This window comes from Geospiza fortis, unplaced genomic scaffold (assembly GCF_000277835.1).
Source record: "Geospiza fortis unplaced genomic scaffold, GeoFor_1.0 scaffold331, whole genome shotgun sequence".
Lineage (NCBI taxonomy): Eukaryota > Metazoa > Chordata > Aves > Passeriformes > Thraupidae > Geospiza > Geospiza fortis.
Genome location: NW_005054540.1, coordinates 605221 through 625225, shown reverse-complemented (window position 1 = coordinate 625225; position 20005 = coordinate 605221). Strand labels below are relative to the sequence as shown.

Below are 20005 nucleotides of genomic sequence, written 5' to 3'. Positions count from 1 at the left end.
CCTCTGTCATTTGTCACTGAGGAGTTTCAAATCTTGACACCTTTTTTGCATCAAGAGGTAGTTTTTTTTTCCAGCCTGATGGCAACAAACTATATGTTTTACATTGGCATAGTGGAAATTACACGATAAATCTTAAATAGTATTCACCTCAAACATTAGACAACAAATAAGTCAAATATATCAGCAATGGCAGATGACTGATAGTGCACTTAGGTAAAATGTGGAAATCACTTCTCTGTTGTAAAGGAGCCTGTACTCACCAATTATTGCAAGATCTAAAGGTGCATTGAGCAATTGCTGCTGTGAGCAGTGCACACCCAAAAAATCCCAGCGCCTCTTTATTGCACATTAAACCAAAAATTAAACCAAAACCCCCACCCTGGTGCTATCTCAGGAGTGCAGTGCAGGCCTTGGCATGTGCTCAGCTGCATCTCCCACCTTTCAAAGGCCACAGCCTGCCAGGGGCATCCTGCACCTCCTCATGCAGCTGGGGCTGGCAGGTGAAGTGCTGCCAGGAGAGCTCTTGTCTGATGGGAGTGGAACTGCTGGTCAGCGGGGCAAAGAGGTGATCATTGACACTTCCCATTTTCAGTCCCTGTAAACTTGTTCTGCAGGCAGAGACTCAACCAGCCCTCAGTTACCCCTGGGCTTTGCCAGCTCTGCTGCAGCTGCAGAAGAACCGAGGGCAAGTTCATGACAGCCAATTCTCATTTATTTGTGCCTCTCACCCCACCTGAATCCCAGCTCACAAAGATGCTGGGATATTTCTTGCACCCAGCAGTGCTACAAAGCTCACAGGTGAGAGAGTTTTTCCATGGCCATTGTATACATGTTTTATTGCCCTCGTGTAGCATCCTCTTACATGTTCTGTATTCACTCAGTTTCCATCAGTCACGGACTCCAGGGACCATTTCTGGGTTTGCACTTTCAGTAGAGATGAGGGAACTCAACTGCCTGTTTTTAAGAGCATGAAAATGCTGGAAAATGACAGAAAATAACAGTTATTATGCTTATGTACAGTAAAATATCCAGACAACTCCAAAAAAAGGATGCTATCTTTACTCCTTGTTACAGTGTGATGGAGATAGAATATCTGTGTCCTGATGTGCAGAACAAATGAGATGCTTTTATTGGCTTGATGTCTCAGTGACTCATTAAAGTGAGTTGATGAACATTAATTTTTACATCAGAAAAAATAACAACAAATAAGTCTTCCTTTCTTCCTTTGTTCTCACCTTCTGCTTGTAAAGTTCAAGGAATTAATAAAGACTGTCACTTTCACAGCTCACAAATGAGAATTAACCATCCTTATTGTGAGTTTGAAGATTGATTTAACCTCCTTTGGCCCTGTTGAGAACTACACCTGTGGCATTTTTAATGTTTTTACCACCTTAAACAGAAAAGTAGATAATGAAATCTTAGCTCTTCTAAAATCCCTTAAATATATTTTTATTTCCTGTTTCTGAAAAGTACCCAAATCCCTCTGTTTCTTCTGACCTTTTGCTTCCTTGGGTTACCAATCTTCTGATTCGCAGCCACTTCAGTCCTCAGGGTAGCATTGCTCCAGCACATAAACCAGGGGTTCGGGGAGGTCTGATTTTGGGAATACCTGGAGGCTGAAAGCTTCAGGCATCACTAACACTGTGTGTCAACCCCTAAAAAGCCTCCACAATCTGTCTGCCAGGTAAAACTCTTTTGAGAAGCAATGGTATTTTATTATAAGGTATTATAATATATTTATTGCTATTGTTACATCATTATACAAGTTCTTAAAAAAGGGTTAAGTCAAATCTGGTCATTTTTGTTATGCTTCAATATCTACTATTTTTATACTGTCTTTTTGAAAATCTTCACCAAATATAAATGCATGTCAGGATGACGATGCACCTTCCACCAGCCTCTTACACTTCATTGGCTACAGCCTCTGCCCCATGTGGAACCCTGCCAAAAAAACAGTGAGATCTTCCCTCACCATGGGCTGCCTGGCACTAATATTTGAACTAGAATTAAGAGCTGCTAGAGCTCAGAATTCCTCCCCTCAAAATACAGAAAGCTCCAGAAAATTATCCAGGGTTGAGCAAGCATCTGGCAGGTAATCAGATGGCACAGGCTCAGTTTTCCCATCTTGAAGGGGAGCAGAGATGCTGTCCAAAATGTAATGAGCACCTTTTTTTTGCCTCTATTTCCCCAGCCTTGCATTCAACCATTCCTGTTCACACCTCGCCTGCCACTGCAGCCCAGCCCTGAGCTCCTGCTGCTCCAACACCCCTCTGCTGGTGGGGAAATACAAACCTCAGTGACTCACTCTGCCCGTGCTGGGGGGAAATGGAAGTGGGTACGAGGATGAGAACATTGAAATGTGGATTAGGGCAGCTGAGGGAGGTGCCATCTGAGCCCCCACAGAGCATCTGCAGCCCCGAAGCAGGGCTGGATTCCCTGGGTTTGGAACAGCAAAACAGCTGCAGAGGAATTTTGCTGGACATTTTCTTCCTCCCCTTTTCTGTTCTTCACGTCAAAAAGTTTTGAAAATGGCTTATACTTGGCTTCTTTGCTCAGAGCAGTTATTTCTCAGCAGATTCAGAGAGATAAGAAAATTCTGAGTATGGTCACATCCAATTTCAAACTCTCCTTCATAATTTTTTCCTACCAAAAAAAAAAATTACTTTTTTCAATTAGCTGGCTGCAATTCTTGAATGACCACACCAGAGGCTAAGACATGTTCCCATGGCTCCAGCCCTGTGTTCATTTCAACCATTCACTGCTCATTTTCAAACTTTTCTCTAGCCTTAGTCAAACTTGGACTTTAGTTGATAAATAACTCATAGCAGCATGCCCACTACTCTACTTTATGATCTTGTGCATAAGAAAAAGGGATGTTAAATTCATGCAGCTTTTGGGGAGGAAAAGAGACTTGTTTTAAAACTGTGATCTGAGATTAAAGCTCCAGAAGGAAATTGCTCTGAGTTGGATCTTATAATCAGGACATGTCTAAGCCAAAAAATATTCCTTCTTTAAAACCCTGTTGTGCAATGTGTTTCAATTACAGGAGCCCTGGACTAACATTACCACTGCAGAGGTCAATTTAGCTAACGTGTTCCTAAATGTGTTATGGCCTAAACCTTATAAAAAGGATTTAAAACCAAATTGTTTGAATCGTGCACTCTTACATTTTTAGCTATGCATAGAGATATAATTGCACTACCCTAAATATAACCACAATATTAAATCAGACTGTTTATGTGAGGAAGATTATTTACATATTTCCTCAGAATTAGTCATTCAGTTCTTAAACTCAATTGTGGCTGTTGCATGTATTAATGCTAAAATCCTTTAAATATATTTTTCCATTTCTGAGAAGCAGAAAAAACCTCTGCTTCTTCTTAATATTAACACCCTTTGTCCAATGTGTTCCCCAGGCCCAAAAGTGAAAAGATTAAGTACAGAAATCCCCCAAAAGTGAATAAAACCAAACTGTTATAAATACTCTGATGAAAACACTTCTCATTTTTCTTTGCTCAACCTTAAATCTTCCACAGACTAAATGTTCATTAGTTCTTAGTCATTCATAAAAAGGAAAATATAAATAACTTTGTCTGGTTTGCTTTTGTATGTTTTTTAGTGATTGTTACTTAGATTTAGTTCAATCAGAACTCAATCACTTTGTCTTGTGTGCAATGATACCTCTACCATTGCAACAGTGTGATACTGATCAAAGCTATCTTTTTGATGCAAATTTAGGATTTTTTTTTACTCACAGGTGGAATAGGTGAAGATTTACTCTGCAGTGATACCAAATGCAATGAAAAGGAAGCAGAAGAGGTTAAAATCCTGAAACGGGTCACCAGAGAGAAGAGATCAGTGCTTAGGAAAGTTTTGTGACCATCAGGGCAGTGTTATCTTTTTATACTAAAAACTACATGTACTTTATTTACAATAATTTTCCAATACCTATCACCCATGTTAGACAGTCTGTCTCTAAACCAATCCAGAAGTGCCACCATCCCAGCAGAAGATGGAGGACAAGAAGAAAGACAGAACATGCCCAGATTCCTCCATCTTGCCTCTTGAACCCCCATTCTAAAAACCCCAAAATTCTACATTTTCACCCAGTGATAAATTCACTATCATTCTATTCAAAGTCTTGTGGCTTGTAACTCCTTGCACAAAGTTGGTAATTGTTTCCATGGGTTAAAATTGAAGGCACAGGTGTCTTTGACTCCGTGCCAAGGTCTCTGAGCCCCCTGCCAGGGTATTGAGTCCTCCAGGGCAGTCAGAGCAAGGTCCTGGGTTCCAACAGTTATTATTTCTTTCCTGGGCATACATACTACAGGTTCTGCCAAGGGGATCTGGCAGATCATACCCGGCAGCTCAGTCATGGGAGGTTGAGGCTACCTTCACTTTAGGGGAACTCCCTCCTTGAGCTGATGCACCCGTGCTGCCAGGACAGAAGTGGGTTTCCCATCCCACCTTCCCATGTCTTCCCCATGGTCACACAGGAAGAACCATAGGTCAGCCCATGGGGTGTACCCTCTCTCTCTAGCTGGGGGACTTTGGGCTCTGACTCTGGGGCCTGTGACTCTCACTGGTGCTGCGTTGATCTTCCTCTCCTCCTCCCTCATCTCCTCTTTGAACTCCGCTTTGAGTTCCTTAATCACAGCAGAGACCTGAGCCTGCATCGGGCCAGGGATCAAGCTCTCATAATTTCTTAGCTCACTGGTGACAGAACCCACTGACCCGGTTGGTGTCAGCATTAATTGTTGCAATAAAGGTGGTGTACTGGGATGGCCCTAGATTTGCCAAGCTCCACAACATTTGCCCTGTGCACCTGACCCTGTTGGGGTCATTATCATGCTGTCCATCCCTCCCAAAGAGTACCTGCAATACTGCCACTTCTCTCAGCTGTTGGATCCCTTCCTCAGGAGTCTTCCAGCGCATTCTGTGGTGATGCTGGTCCTGCATTCTCTCCCTGTGGACAAACTTCTCCTTACACTCATTAAAAGCTGCTTCCAGAGGGAGAAGGACCCTGGCTGGCTCCCTTACAAATGAATACCTGATTCACACCTGAGTCCTGGCTCAAGGGTCCCAAAATCCTTGCCTCACCACCAGCCAGTCGGACATCTGTAGGACCCATAAGGTCCCAGACTCAGAGTAACCAGGTTGTATAAACCTCACATCCCTGTCGTACAATGTCTTTGTGCAGATTACAGAGACTTTTGTACATCAGGGACTCTGTGATGATTGCAACCTCTGGCTCCCCTGTGGGTTGTGAGGGCCCTCCTTTCTTGTCCTTATCTGTGTGCTCTGATTTCATTTTAGACCTCCTTGTTTCTACAGGGATGACTGCTGCTGGCTGTGACTGCCTTTGCAGATCAGCTGGAACCTGGACAGCTGTAACATGTGTGGGTTCTACTGCTGCACTGTTAGACTCTCCCTCTCTGAGGCAGGAGGAGGGTTTCCCACCAGCTGGGGAGATGTACTCCTTCAGCATCTGGCTCATCTCACACATCTCCTTCACCAGAACCCCCAGCCAATCTGGGTAGTTCACATCTGGGGTGGGCTGTGGGGCAGGGGCAGGCTCTGGGGCAGCATCCCTAGTTTCTGGTGCTATGTCAGGTTCTGGGGCAGCATCCCTAGTCTCTGGGCTAGATTAGCATTTAGAGAAGATTTGAACACTTCAAAAACTGGTGGGGCAGACCCAAAGAGCTGGGTGAAGGGTTGGCAGAAAATTTCCCCTGGTGTCATTTCCTCACAGTGGGTAGCATTATTAAAGTAACTCCAAAAACACAGAGTTAGTGTGTGACAGCTCTGAATCCATGTGCCTGCCTTCCAGAGAAAATATTAAAAATCCATTACTTCCTTACCTTATTAACTCATAAATCAAACTGGATAACAGCAACAGTAGCCTTAGTTATAGAATCCATGTTTAGAAATGGGCCTGCAAATGGGGGAAATGTAGCCACAACCATCTGCCACCCAAACCAGGGTAAGCTAGACCACATGGTGACACCTAACAAAGTTTCTATCAGCAGCACACAAAAATTAGATTACTCAAGAGCTGTTACTCTTTTTTCACCCTTTTTCTCTCAGTGCCCTCGGGCCCCACCATTGGGTGCCAAAATCTGTCCTGGTGTACAAGACAAGTGTCTGCTAGGGAAGGCAGGAGCCTCCCTTTGAATGGAGAATTCCCCCTCCCTCCAAATTATTAGAACTTTGAAATTAAGGGTCTCCCAGGCAAAGATGTAGGAGTAGGAATAACAGTTCTTTACTAGTATGTATAATAAACAAACAAACAAAAGCTACAGAATTAACAAAGAGACACAAACCCAGCCCCAACCTCTCGGCCGCGGCGCTTTCCCCTCAGTTGCAGTTCCAGGCATGGCCGGCAGGGGCGCTGCTGCTCCCGGGGGCGGGGCCGGTGCGGTGCCTCCCCCGCGGCTGCAGGGGGCGCTGTGGGGCGGGCTCGGGCAGCAGGCAGGAGAGGCTTTGATCCACGACCCCTAGGGCGGCCGATCCCGGTGCCCCTGCAGGACTCTTGAAGTAGCAGGCTGGAGCAGCAGGGATGAGCAGAAATTCCAGGGCAGTGGGCGAGAATGTATCAGAACTCCCCAGCCATAGCTGGAACCTGCGGGATGTCCTGGCAGGGCAGGGGGATACAGGGCCCAGCAGCAGGAGAAATGTTCCCCGCTGGGTTATGGTGGTGGCAGCCAACTCCCTTCCCCAAGCTGCAGGTCTCCTCCTCTGAAGCCCTACAGCAAGAGAGAGAGCCCGCAAACCTGTCTTTTCTGCCCCCCATTCTCACAGTATCTCTGCCCCCCACCCCTGCCTTCCCCACCCTGCCTAAGAGAAAACTCCCAAAAACCAGAATTCCCTCTCCCCGCTGTCTCAAGCACCCCACCATCAGTGCTTCTTAGCAACTCAATGGGGAAAAATTCTACACTAACAACAAAAAACAGAAAAAACTCAACCCCAACATTATTGTTGCAATCCTAAAAGTGTCTTTGCCTCCTCGCTCTGTGCCAGAAGGGTTTCACTGGCGTACTTCTGGAGCAGCTCCATCTTCTTTCTTTGTACAAGAGCTTTCTCAATCTCCTGTTGAGTTGGCACTGGAACATGTGCAATAAATTTCTGTTGGCCATCTTCATCTTCTCTCTCCTTGACACCTTCCTCATCAGACTCTTCCTCGTGGACAGCATATATGTTTTCTTCTTCCTCCTCCTCCTCACCTCTTGCAAGTCGTGCTTCTCTCTCCTTCTTCCATTTTTCCACTGCTTCTGCTATAACTTTCTTCTCATGTTCCTGCTCCAGGGGCTCCAAAATCCCATCATCTTCATCCCGGTAGCCATAGTACTCGGCGTTGATGTCCTTCATAAGCTCAGCCCAAGTCTTCCGTGGGGGTGGCAGGGGTTCCTTTTCAAAAAGCTCTCTAACTCCTGGCAAGTCCTTTGCAGCCCCAAAGTATTTGTAGCCTCTGTTTCCTGAAACTTCTTTCCCTTCATAATCTAACATTTTTGGGCCAATCCTAGCATAATCAGGGCCTCCCAGCTCCTTTATTCTGTATTCCCAGTGCCCCTTCTCCCTCAGAAGTTTGTTGATTTCATTGTTCAGGTCACGAATTCTGAATTCACCCAATCCAGCATTTTGGATCTGTGCCACTTTCTTAGAAATCTCCCCAATGATCTGTCTCCTCCATTTCTCAGCTTTGGGCAGCTCATTACACTCGGATGCAAGGAAAGGCCTTTGCTCCTTGACTTTTCCTTCCTCAAGCTGGGCTTGCCGAAATCTTGCCAAGGCTGTCATGGCCTTCTCTGCATTGCGAGCCATGGTCCTGCTGTGCCCCTCAGCCCCCCCAAACACGGCGTGCACACAGCAGCTCCAAGCCCCAGAAATGAACCCAGCCCCACTCCCCTGTGGGCCTGCGGCTCTCTCTTCTCCCTCTTCACTCTTCTCCCAAGATTATTTGCAGCAATTAATTTTAAGTTCTTAACTTAAGTCCTATAACCTTGAATTTTATCTGCAGCAGTTTAGAAATAATTAGCTCACAAAAAAATTTTACTGCTGAAACAGACAAAGTCAGAATACAACCTGACACCCTGTGGGTCAGGGTGGTGGTAGCAGTCTGAATAAATGGTGGCTGCAGTCCTCCTGGAGTGACAGATGTGGTTCTGTTGAAGCAGTGATCCTGTAGAAGTGTGTAGTTTTTCTCTGAAGGTCCAGCAGTGGTGTAGATAGGCCTGGTCTTCCTCTGGAAATCCAGTGGAAAAGGCTGCCTATGATGTTCTGAAGCTCAGATTATATCCAGGTAGGAATGCTTGGCTCCTCCCCCTGGGTGGAGCATCTCACAATGGGATGAGGTAATTTTTATCAGTCATGCAGTGAGACTCAATGAGCCATTAACAGAAGATATCTCCTGGAGGGAGAGATCATGGGAGGGCCGTGGAAGAGATAAAGAACACTGCCCCACCTGGTTTTAACAGGTGGTGATAGAATACACCTGGTTACATCTTGCATTGCAATCTAAGACAGCTAAATATTACTTTTTTTACATTGTAAGATATATAGTTGTTTTCTTTTAAAGGATGAGATGACTGACTAAAACAGCTGTGATGAAACACTGACAAATACCTGTTTGTGGATAAAGACGATACAGTGTATTCACCCTTGATTTTGTCAAAGATTCTAGTGTTCATTACAATCTCTGCTGTTTTATCTTCCAAGATAACACAGAAGAGTCTGTTATGATTCTGCATTATGCCTGTCACCGATTGTAAGCTGTTTTACTGTTTTCCTTTGTTTCATTTTACTGTCATAGGTACATGACTGTTCAGAAAGGTGTAATCTCAAATTCCTAAGATGGTCACCACTGATATATGATTACATGATGAGAATTTACCGATTTTATTATAGGCATTATTCATAAGATGTTATTACTGTATTTATAGCCAGCTTCTTACATGCTTTAACATCTCTTTTTGTAGTTATCTAAGAGACACGTGTCGTTTCAGGATCCTTTTTTGTTCTCCAGCTGCTTAGGCATCTCTTAGACCAGGTTAGCTCTCTGGCTAGTCCCTGCACTGGCTCTATGGTTTGAAGCAATGTTGTCTCATAATTTTTTTTCAGAGTTCCAAGAAAAGATATCTGAGCTTTGTTGAAAGCCTCCTCTGAACTGCTGGTCTAGTGCTTTTCCCCAGTTATTATTACAGAAGCACTCCAGCAGTTTGCTGTGTTTGTTCACTCTATCTTGAAGGAAACTTCAGAGGGATCCACCTACTAGATGGTTTGATTAGTCTTTAACCCCAAGGCCTTTATTCATAACTGCTATTCTTAGGAGCCTTGTTTTAAAATGTGTTTAGGGAATTCCCTCCCAGTTGGAGCTTGGGTGGTGGCCAGGCCTTGGCTCACCTGGATGGAGAATCTGCCAATAAACCCAGATGTTCTCTGCATCAAAACTAGATTCAGATCACTTTGACTTGGCAATTTGACCCTTTATATATGACAGCTGAACCTATTTTTAGAGTGAGCTTGTGATTTATTATCTGGAAATAATTATCCAAGCCCTCACTAAACTGAGGTTTGTCAGCTGTTTGCAGACTTTGGGATGATGGCACAGTATTCCAGAGATTCCTAATTACCTAATTTCACATGTATTATTAATTATGTGTATTATATGAAATATTCTTAATTGTTGTACCTGACTTATTCCTGATTGCTGTCAGTTTCTTGTTTGTTACATGTATTGTTTTGCCTTGATGTTTCTTCATGCTCATAACCAAACTCGTGCTTGAAGAGAGGGTGTGCTTGTGCTTTATCATCAGCAGGTTCAAAGCAGTCACCTGTTCATTCAATCAGACACTGATTGCCTCCAAGAACATGAGGCCCAGTGGAAAGAGAAATAACCTAATCACCATGCAGCCTTTGTGGCCAGAACAGGAACAGAAGTTGGACTGCCAAGACATAGCTGTGTCTGCAAACTACAGGGGCCATTTGCCAACAAAAGCCTTATGTCATCATCATGGTATAGTGTTCCTACTAGCCTTCTTCAGTTATTCCCTGTTCCAGGATCCAGGAGGACATTCACTGATGTCAAAGACCAACATTTCCAGCTAATGAACTTTCTCCTGAGTCTCAACTATGTGGACTTTAAAACAATGGTCATTTGTTTCTATTTCCCTAAGAGACATTGGACATTATTCTTTTGTTTTCTCATACTGCGAAGCACTGTATCAATGACATGATAGAATTTGATACGTTTTGTTGATTGTAATTTCTTATATATCTTATCCCACATCTAATAGATAACCAGTGATAACCTTAATGAGATAAAACCCTCACAAGAGCAAGCTGTTTTAACATCAGAACATATGAGCCTTTTTTAAATTAATGAAAAGGGTGAGATGTTGTAGACAGGTAGAAGAATTATGAAAGAAAGGCCTTATGAAATCAGGCCTCACTCTGCTAAAATTGCCAAAGCTGGCCTATCATTTCTTCTAAGTGCAGCTAACAAAAAATTTGCAAGTTCCCTTGTGGAGCTATTTTGAGAATGAGAAATTGTTTAACACAACAATGCTGAGGGTGAAAAACAAATGCACCTGTGTAAACAAGAAAATTTGTGTCATGAGACAAAGGAAAATGTAAATGTGAGACAAAGGAAAAATGTAAATATATCTAGAGATAGAAAATTTGATAGACATATACAATAGCCCTTTCTGACCAATGAACTGAGTTTCACTGTATTGCTGACCAATTAGGTTTAACACAGTGCCTTCTGATATTTCCTACAAATATGAGCTTTGTGAATAAAGAATTGGCTTTCTGCATGAAGAAAATGGAGTCTTGGCTGATTTATTCCAACACTCAAGTAACTGTCTTTCCTTGCAATTTGTCATTGTGCATCCTGGATCAAAGCACTTCCTGGGAGTCTCAGGTTTCTCTCTTAGTCATCCTTCTCTCTTTCTTCTCATCTAAAGGCATTTTTTTAAGGCTTTCTCTCCCAATACCTCCTAATTCCCAAGAGTCTTTTCCCCCAATTTCATTCTACTTTCACGTTTTTTCTCTCCAGTCTCTGCCTCCAGTTTCTGTGGCAGGTGTTGACAAAAGCCCAGTGCTGTACACTTCACCACACACTGGGCAGCCCCACTCAGGTCTCCAGGGCTGTTTTCACCAAACACTGGCCTCTTCTGATCTGTGTGTGTCTTACCAATCTTGTCATTTCCTCTGCTTTTTTCCCACTTGTCCCTAGCCAAGAGTGCTGCAAACTTTTATATGGCCACCCAGTCCTTCCAGTTCAATGACATTTTTTCATATTAAGATATCTCCTTTTTATTTCCTTTCTTTTCTTCTACGAGCATAATTGTTGATTTTCCCTGTTTCAGCTATGACTTTCAAGTCTTCCTAGACAAATGATTTTGCAATTCGGTTGACCACAGCTCTAGATCCTTTCACATCTTTTACCTGACATCACACTTTTTCCTATTTCCGTCTTCATTATTTTTCTTGATAAAGTAACTGTTAAACATGCCAAATTAAAATTACATTTTAACCTTTTGATTCCATTACACTTTAGCTTTTCGTGTCCTCATTTTTCTTCTAAAATTTTCCCCTTCCTTTTAAATTCAATGTCCTGTTTGTCTCCATGTCCCCAGCATAATTTCTTTTGCATTTCACCTGAATTCTTTTTTATCTTTACCTTCGGAGTACAAAGATGTTTTATTCTATTCTGCCTAATTTAAAAAAACCCTTTAATTCTATTTGGTTTCACAATGGCTACATCTTCATTGTCCTTTTACCTTAAGTTTATTCTGCATGTCAAATACAAATCTGTTGCTGTGTCCATCAACAGACACAGATGGTTCTTGTCCAAGTTCTCAGCTTCTGCATTCTCAAGCACTACAACATCCTTGACTGATTCAGTCCTGCCTTCCCCACCCTTCTACATAAATAGTTTTACTATTTCCTTGTTTTGAGCACATCATTCTTCTCTCTCAATTCCTCCACTGCAATCCTGCCTTCATATCATCAAGCATTAATAAAAATGAAGTGTTATATCTCCTTACAGCCTTACCTTATTCTATCTATCAAAAGCAAGACAAACAAATAAATAATAATAGTAATAACAAATCATGCATGGAAACATGCTACCTCCAAGCTTATGAGATTTGAACATCTCATTGTGAAAACATCAATCTAACTTGGTACATCTAACAGAAAGCTTCTCTCCCAGTCACATCACTGAAGTTAATGTTGATATATTTTGGATAAATCTTCCTTCTTTTTATTAAAGGCTTGCATCTGGTACCTTATTTAAACTGACTAATACTTTGTTTAATGACTTAGTCCACTGAGGTCATGACTTGCAAAGTGCTATTTAATTGGAGCCAAGATGATACAACTTGCCTATAACAAAACTTGGCTTTTAAATATTATTTTTAAATTTGTATTTGAAAGATCATACTTTTTTCCCTCTTCTTTTGCTTTACTGTTTTTTAAAATATGTTAATCACATCTAACAGTCAAGGATCAGAGGCTGTGTGACTTCACTAGATAAAAATACAATAATGGAATTTTCCCATATGCTGTTTTTCATGTGAGCAGAATAAGGAAACAAGTCACTGGTGAACTTCATTTCACAGTACATGACAACTGGCATGCAAACAAAATGCAATCTTAAACTGGTTTATCTTCTTTACTACTGCCTTTGATCTTCAGTTGCATATTTCTATACATCAATGGTTCAATAACCTTTATAGTGCATGCAATGACAGCTGACATCAGATTAATTTATCATTACACAAGTACCTTAGAAATGTGATGAAATAATTAGTAAATAATCATGTTCCTGACTGAAAGGCAATATATTCTTTTACAAAGGGATGAATCTGGAATTTTAATAATTTCAAAATGATTAAATTAATGTGATTCTATCAGAAACCATTCTGCTTTGCTCCAGTCTTCAAAAGTACACTTATTAATAGACCTTCTGTTTTCCACAGGAGTGCTCTGGACTCTGTGTTCAGTCTGGATTTTTTTTTTCTTTTTTATTTTTGCTATAGGTCATAGGCTAATAGAAATAAGAAACTTAACTATATTTGTTTTAAGAAGCTTATGCTGTTGTAATCTATTCATTTCAACACTTTTTCCAATTACTAAACCTCTAGCTTCTTATCTAAGTTTAGCTGGTCAAGGCCTGAACTAAAAGTAGGATGAAGGGGGGAAAAAGCTACCTTAGATCTGCTCTGTACATCACCATTGATTCAGTTGTGTAACATCCCTGTGACATCCTTATGCCAAAGGAGAGCACGTTGCAAGTCACCTGGACAGAAAGGATGCATCCAAAGGACAAAGTTAGCAAGACCAGAGGAAATGAAATTAAATTAAGTGCTCACAGATCAGAGTTGCTAAGATAAGATGCTAAAGCAAATTGCATACAAACAGCTGGTAGCCTCATTGGAGATAAAACTGTAAATTTGATGCCATGGGTTTGAAGAACATAATTTGAAGCAAAAATTAGTTCTGTGAATTAAAAATAATTAACTAGTTATTTTTTCTACTAATAAATTTCTTTCTACCATTGCACCCGATCCAAGTGTTACATCTGTCTATAATGAACTGTGAAGCTTTATATAAAATTGAATGCCTTAATAGCAATTTGAGTTGCATACTTTTATGGCTTTTGTTATAAATGATCAAGTTGTAAGCCAAACTTATAAGAAAATGTAGCAAAGATTTATTAATTTGTCTGCGAGATCAAAGTTCGGTCGTCGAAACCATCACAGCCAAAGAGACAGTGTCGAGCCTGGGATCGGCGCTGGGTGAACATGGATCTGACCTCCGAGTGTCAGTCTCCCCGGTTCACGAATGCTGCCTTGTGCAGGGAGTTTTTATACAGTTTATTCTGCCCGAGGCAAAGATGACCAGATGTTCTTTGTGTCTCTTCACATGCATAACCGTGGCTTTACATGTGCAGAGGTAGACAAAGGTTCAGTCCAGGTGTCTCGATGTTGTCAGTCTACTCCAGAGAAGCCAGCATTCACATATATCAGGGTGGCGTGTAGGTTATCCCCCCCTCGGTTATCTTAGCAGATGTAATTGGCGAGGCGATAATCACTTTCAGGTGGGCCCAGCGACCCAGGGAAGCCAGCGATTATCGGCCTGGAAACTTCTGTTCTTACGTTAAAACCCCGATGTTTATCTCAGCGAGCTTCCGGGAACTGGATGTATATGAATAAGACTCTCCTCCAAGCCAGGACGGTCAAAAGACATAGTTTGGATTTTACAATATTTTATACATTAATAGCATGAATTATCTCTACCATATGCTACAGCTTTGAATGTACTTTAGTCAAGCACTGGGCTTCTGAAGTGACACTTTGGCCAGCTTTTGCTAAATGGGTCACCTAAACCTTGAGATTAATTGGTTTAAAAGTGCTGTAACTGAAAACCTCTAACCTCTCTTAAAATTGGTGAGCCTACCTCTGTTAAGATATTTCTTTTTTGATATGGTTTCTATGTAGAAATGCATAGGACTATGTCACCTGTGTTAAAATGGTACTGATCAAATTATTACTGGTTGGTTTCTACCCTGTTCCATCTCTACCCTCCAAACAGGATCCATTTTCAGGCAAGAGAGCTTGTGTGTAAAGATGAACATTAGACAACTGCATCAATGAAAATACCAAAGTCAGCTCTGCCAACTATGATTTTATTCTCATAGTCTAGCTCTGGTTACAGAAAAATTAATTAGTAAAAAAAGCCACTGCATGGCCTGACTCTGTAATTCCTGTCTTTCCCATTCCCTTTGCTTGTTCTTAAGAAAGGTCTCCTATCCCAGTTTAGTAAAGAAGGAAAATAGAGCTGAGACAGCCAGTGTGGGGTCTGGAGGAGGGTTGTGATGTGGCCACTGCTCCAGGAGCAGCATCAGCAGCTGCTGCAGCCCCCAGTCCCTACTGTCACCCCCAGGACAGGAGGGGAGGCTGGAACACTGTGTCCAGCAGAGCTGGTGGGCACTGTTGTGGCCAGAGGCCCCTGGTGTGTCCTGCCCAGGTGTGGCTGCAGAGGGAAGGGAAAAAACCCCATGTGGGATTTTACAACTCTTTATGCTTGAAAAATGCCATGGGTGGAGCTGGGGAGATCGCTGTCTTTAAAGTACAGAGACACTCCTTCCATCCAGGGAGTGGCTGGAAATGCTGCCGTCCTTCAGGCTTGTCTTCCCTGGGGAGGTTGTGAAACCTCTTTCCTCAGCTGCCCAACATCTCCCAGTGTGTTTCACAAACTCAGCTCTGCAAGGGCTTCCTCCACCTTCACAGGAGTCCCTCACTTCTCCCACGGGACCTCAGGCCATCACCAGCCTTTGTCTCCCCATCTCCCTTTGCCAGTGGTTCCCTCCAGATATTCACGATGTGACTCTGCCGTCAGACTGGTTGTTCTGGTTGTTAGGGGAGCCAGGATCATCTTCTGTGAGGGGGGATTATAGGGGCAAGGGGAGGTTATAGAGCACAGCTTGCAAAGCCACCAAATGTAGGGTTGCATGGCAGGAGGATGGAGAGAAATGCTGGGGCAGTCCTGGAGGTTTTGACATGGCAGAAATGCAGGAGCCCTCAGTGACCAGCTGTGTGGAAAGCTAAGGCTGGAGCATCACATTGGGAAGGACAGCAGCACAGAGTTCAGTAATAACCACATGTTAACAAAAAGAGGCACTGTTAATACTCCTAGAGGGGATTTCCACTTCAAGCAAGATAGTTAATTCAACATTTGCCCTGAAAGAGATGTAAGAAGGTCTGAGAATGAGCCTCGGGAGCATTGTTCCCTTCAGCCCTTAGAAAACCTGCCTAATGTTCCAAAAAGCCATCCTAATCCTGTCAGCAGAAATGCCTGAGAGGCAGCAAACCAGCTCTTCCCAGTGCAGCAGAAGCAGAAATAATGCTGCACAGAATAATTCTGGTTTGACCGAAACTTCTGTTCCTTTACATGATAGTCATATTCTGCTACATATTTCTAAACTGCTAATGCTCTTCAAAGACAGTGATGGTTTTATCTAGGACAACACAAATTGGCGAGCAGGTCTCAGTCCATATTAGCTGGCATGGCTCCACCAGCTAGAGACCAGCCCTGTCAATTTGACTGCCAATACATTGATTTTGGCTACTGTCATGCTCACACTCTGATGTCATTATATTGTTGTCATTATATTGCAAAGGTTCCATATTGCTAGAGTTTCATACCTCCTTGATATTTCTCATAGGCAACTCCTCTAAGCACTAACTCTTCCTTCTTCTCACAGTAGCCAACTGACTCCAGTTCCCTGTCAACCAACCAATCCACTCTTCTATAACACTCTTCTTATTGGCTACAGCTGTGGCCTGTTAAAGTCAGGCATGCTCCTAATCTTTAATAATTAACCCAGCTGCAACTCTTTAGAGCATAAGATTACTTTCTATACTACCTTTATTTACTTATATTCTATCCCCCTACAACACTCTATGTAATTAATGCAGATGGAGAAATTCATGTCCCTTCTGAGCACTATCCATAGCCACTGTATGAGTCTGTCAGAGAGGGGGTTGCTGTGAGCAGAGAGGTGCCAAGCAGACACACACCAGCTGTCCTGGACACACAGGTTGCATTTAATGAGGTGTGTGGCAAGTTAGTAACTTCACCAGTTACCAAAAGGGTAGCAGTCTTTTCATATGTCAGTATTGGTTTAAAGAATGCAGTGAGATGTCACTGCAACATAGTGATTGATCTCCCTAAATTGATAATTATCCCTCCTGAATCTGGGAGAACAAGGGATGTCTCCCAGCCCATACTGTCCATACCAGCAAGATAAGTTACGGCAATTCTGATAATCAGGGTAACAAAACCTTCAGTCCCTTTTACCAAACCATTTGTACTGGCAGCTGGTTACATCCCAGCAGATCCTATCTCAGAGAGAAACCTGTTGTAGGAAGAAGCTCAGGAAAGGGACAGTCCTAAATAAATCCCCACTGCTTCAATCTTTGAAAGGACAGTAGAAGGGGAATGATATGAACCTTGGGGTGCTGGGAGGTCCCAGCTTCCCCAGGGTGAAATACCAGCAGTATGCCTGGCTGGAGTCAGCGCTGTAGAACTTCATTTATTTCAGTTTTAGATGCTTGGCTTTTTGCCTTCACCTGAACCTAACAACCAGAGCATGAAATGCTCACTTTCACATTCAGCACAAAGCCCAGTTTTCACTTTATATCCATTTTTCTTCCCTCCAGTGTTTCTTGGTACAGACAAGAAATCAAGGTCAGCAAAGGGGTTAAAATCAAGGTTTCAGCAAATTTGACAAACTCCTTTTCCCTCTCTTTTCTCCCTCTGCTAAAGGCTTTTCTTGTCACCCTACACATCCAGCCTTCCTGGAGTCCACGAGTAATGTTCATCTGCCACAGTGATGGGTTCAGCCTATTGGAGGCACAGTCACAACATCTATAAACAATAAAATTCCAAGCTGCTATAATCATGTTGTCAGCAATGAGTAATATGTTCTGTAAAAAATGCCTAAGGAAGCTGCTGGAGTGTGCTGAAGGTGGCTATAAACTCTCCTTCTGAGAACAGCTTCTTGACAGCTGGTCAAAATTTCAACCAAAGAGTTAGTGAAATGTTCATCACAATTTTCTTTGCCTTCTTAAATTATGTTAGTCATATTAAAATAGCCATACTGTTAGGATGTATTGTGAGGGCAGAATTCAAACTCCTCTCCTCTCCTCAACACACACTACCTACACACAGGGGCTCCTATCAGCATTTTGACAAGCTCATGTCAAGAAATTATATGCCCCTGAATAAAAATTAATTATTTAAGAGAGCTACTAAAAAATTGGGATCTCTCTCTTTAAATGCTTGACCCCGAGGCAGAAGAGGAGGTGGAGGAGAGAGAGAGAGAGAAGGAGAGAGAAAACGATAATCGCTTTAGATAACAACCTGAGTCATGCTAATAGCAGCCTAATTGCTATCCAAGTGCTTTCACAGGCACACCTAGAGAGGCACCTGTGCAGAGCAAGATTAGGTTTAAATGGAAGAAGGACAGAGATATAAATGCACTTTCATCTGAGTAGAGTGGAAAGGACAAAATGGTTGTTTATGTACAAACTGCCTGAAATCCAAGAGCTGCTTCAGACAACGGCACGTGGCTGGTATGCAGTTCATGTGAGAAACAGGCACACTACAGGGCTCAAAGCGAAACGGGCAGTTATATTTAGGCAGAGAAAAGAAAATAACCATATGTGGGGAAGAAGTGGCTGATGCTTTCCAGAAAAAAAAAAATCAACTTCTGCAGTGATTATGACTTTTTTATAAAATAAAACAAAGTTAGTAATGTCAGTCTGACAATACAGAATAAGATCTTTTTTTGAAAGTCAGTATGACTGCAGTAAGTGACTTGCTTGGAAGAAAGCTGCCTGAGAATGGAATGGTTTGTAGTTGATTGATAAATATCAAACGTGCCCTTTGTATGCGTGACCCTGTTTGTGTACATTCAGGAGTTGTTGTTGTTCTGCACTGCTGTTCTCTGAGCACTGCCCGGCTCTGCCTGCAGCCCCTGGCACAGCAGCTGTGCGGTTTCCACCCGGGTTTGGGCAGAGCCCTTGGCCCCTGCTCTGCAGCTTCCCTCCCTCTTTGGTGCTTCACTTCTGAGAAAGAGGACATGGTGACCAGGTGCTGCCCACGTGTCTGGGGGGAAACGAAGACTGGGATTTCTGAGTAAGAGATGGTAAAATGCTGCTCTGTTTGCGCAGGACGAGCTCTGTGGGGTGGGGAGAGCTGAGTGCAAGAATCGATTGTGGCATCTGATGGAGAGTCAGATCTTTCAGCAAGAGTATTGATTTATGCATTCAACTCTGCAAGTTGCTTTCCACTACATCTTTGCAACTGAAATTCAGTGATGTGAATGTCAATAGGCACAGACAAAAGCCTAGTGTTTTGAAAAGGCTGAATCTGTATCTGTAGGATATAAAAGCTGTTACATTTCCGTGCTTTTGCTCTCCTCTGGAAGTCATTTTTCCAGGTTGTTGGTAATGGATGTTGCATGCAGAATGTATGTGTGTGCCTATGCATTATCATGATTGTTATTTTCCCCTAAAAATAGCCTTTTTATTATTTGTAAGTAGCATTTGATCACAGTCTAGAAATATTGCATGACAGAAATTATCTGTCTTGAATTGCTGAATAATAATATTTGGGTAGGCTGTTATGGCAATAAAGGTACACTCTCTGGATTTAAGCATCACAGGTTCTCATGGCAACTTTTTTTTTTTTTTTTTTTTAATACCTGCACGTGCAGGAACATATGCTGGGCTATCTCAGTAACCTTTGGAAAAAACAGCAGCAACAGAATAAACTGGTGTGTTTATCACCTTACATTTGTTTTTGAAATATACATAAAAACCTGCCTTAAATAAAATAAATAAATAAATCAGGAGAGGAAAGCACACAAAGGCCAAAACAGCATGGTAGAAACAATAACATGAAATAATTTTATGAATATTTAGTATAAATTAGTATTTATGTTATACTGATACTCAGAACTTCAACCAATTGGCGTTGTCAATGTACATTATGAACACTCAGAGTAGGTACCAGCCCTTGCCATGAGGCAGCTCTGGTTATTGGTGTTTTCTTCTTTGTTAAGACTTGCTGAAATTTTACAAAATAGGACCTTCTGTTAGAAATACATCAAGTTCAAATGACCTTGACCTATGATACAACAATCCTATCAAAAGGAGTGTTCAGTCACGGGGTCAAATGCTCCATTTCAGCTTTTCTTCTGCATTCCAGGGCACTGTTCACATTAATCCAACGGGCTTTGGAGTAGCCCTTTTCCTTCAACGTGCAATTCTCATAACAAAGGTCAATTTTCCTTCCTGTTCCTCCCTTTATTACTGCTGCTGTCCCCACACGACCCCTCCACAGTGTCAGGTGTGTAAGCACCTGGCCAAGGTGGCGTCTGTCTGTGATCACAGGTCCCCAGTGCTCATTGTGAGGGTTCAAGCCAGCG

At 42.4% G+C, this 20005-nt stretch overlaps 1 protein-coding gene and 1 pseudogene across 1 annotated transcript in view; both read right to left on the bottom strand.

The window, feature by feature from the left end:
* Positions 1–4676, bottom strand: part of NR0B1 (nuclear receptor subfamily 0 group B member 1) — an 87739-nt gene extending 83063 nt beyond the window's left edge. Inside the window, exon 1 of the mRNA XM_014310481.1 lies at positions 4584–4676. Coding sequence (XP_014165956.1) covers positions 4584–4676 — 93 coding nt within the window. The remainder of the gene's footprint in view (positions 1–4583) is intronic.
* Positions 4677–6972: 2296 nt separating this feature from the next.
* LOC102033694 lies at positions 6973–7873 on the bottom strand (annotated as a pseudogene).
* Between the last annotated feature and the right edge of the window lie 12132 nt (positions 7874–20005).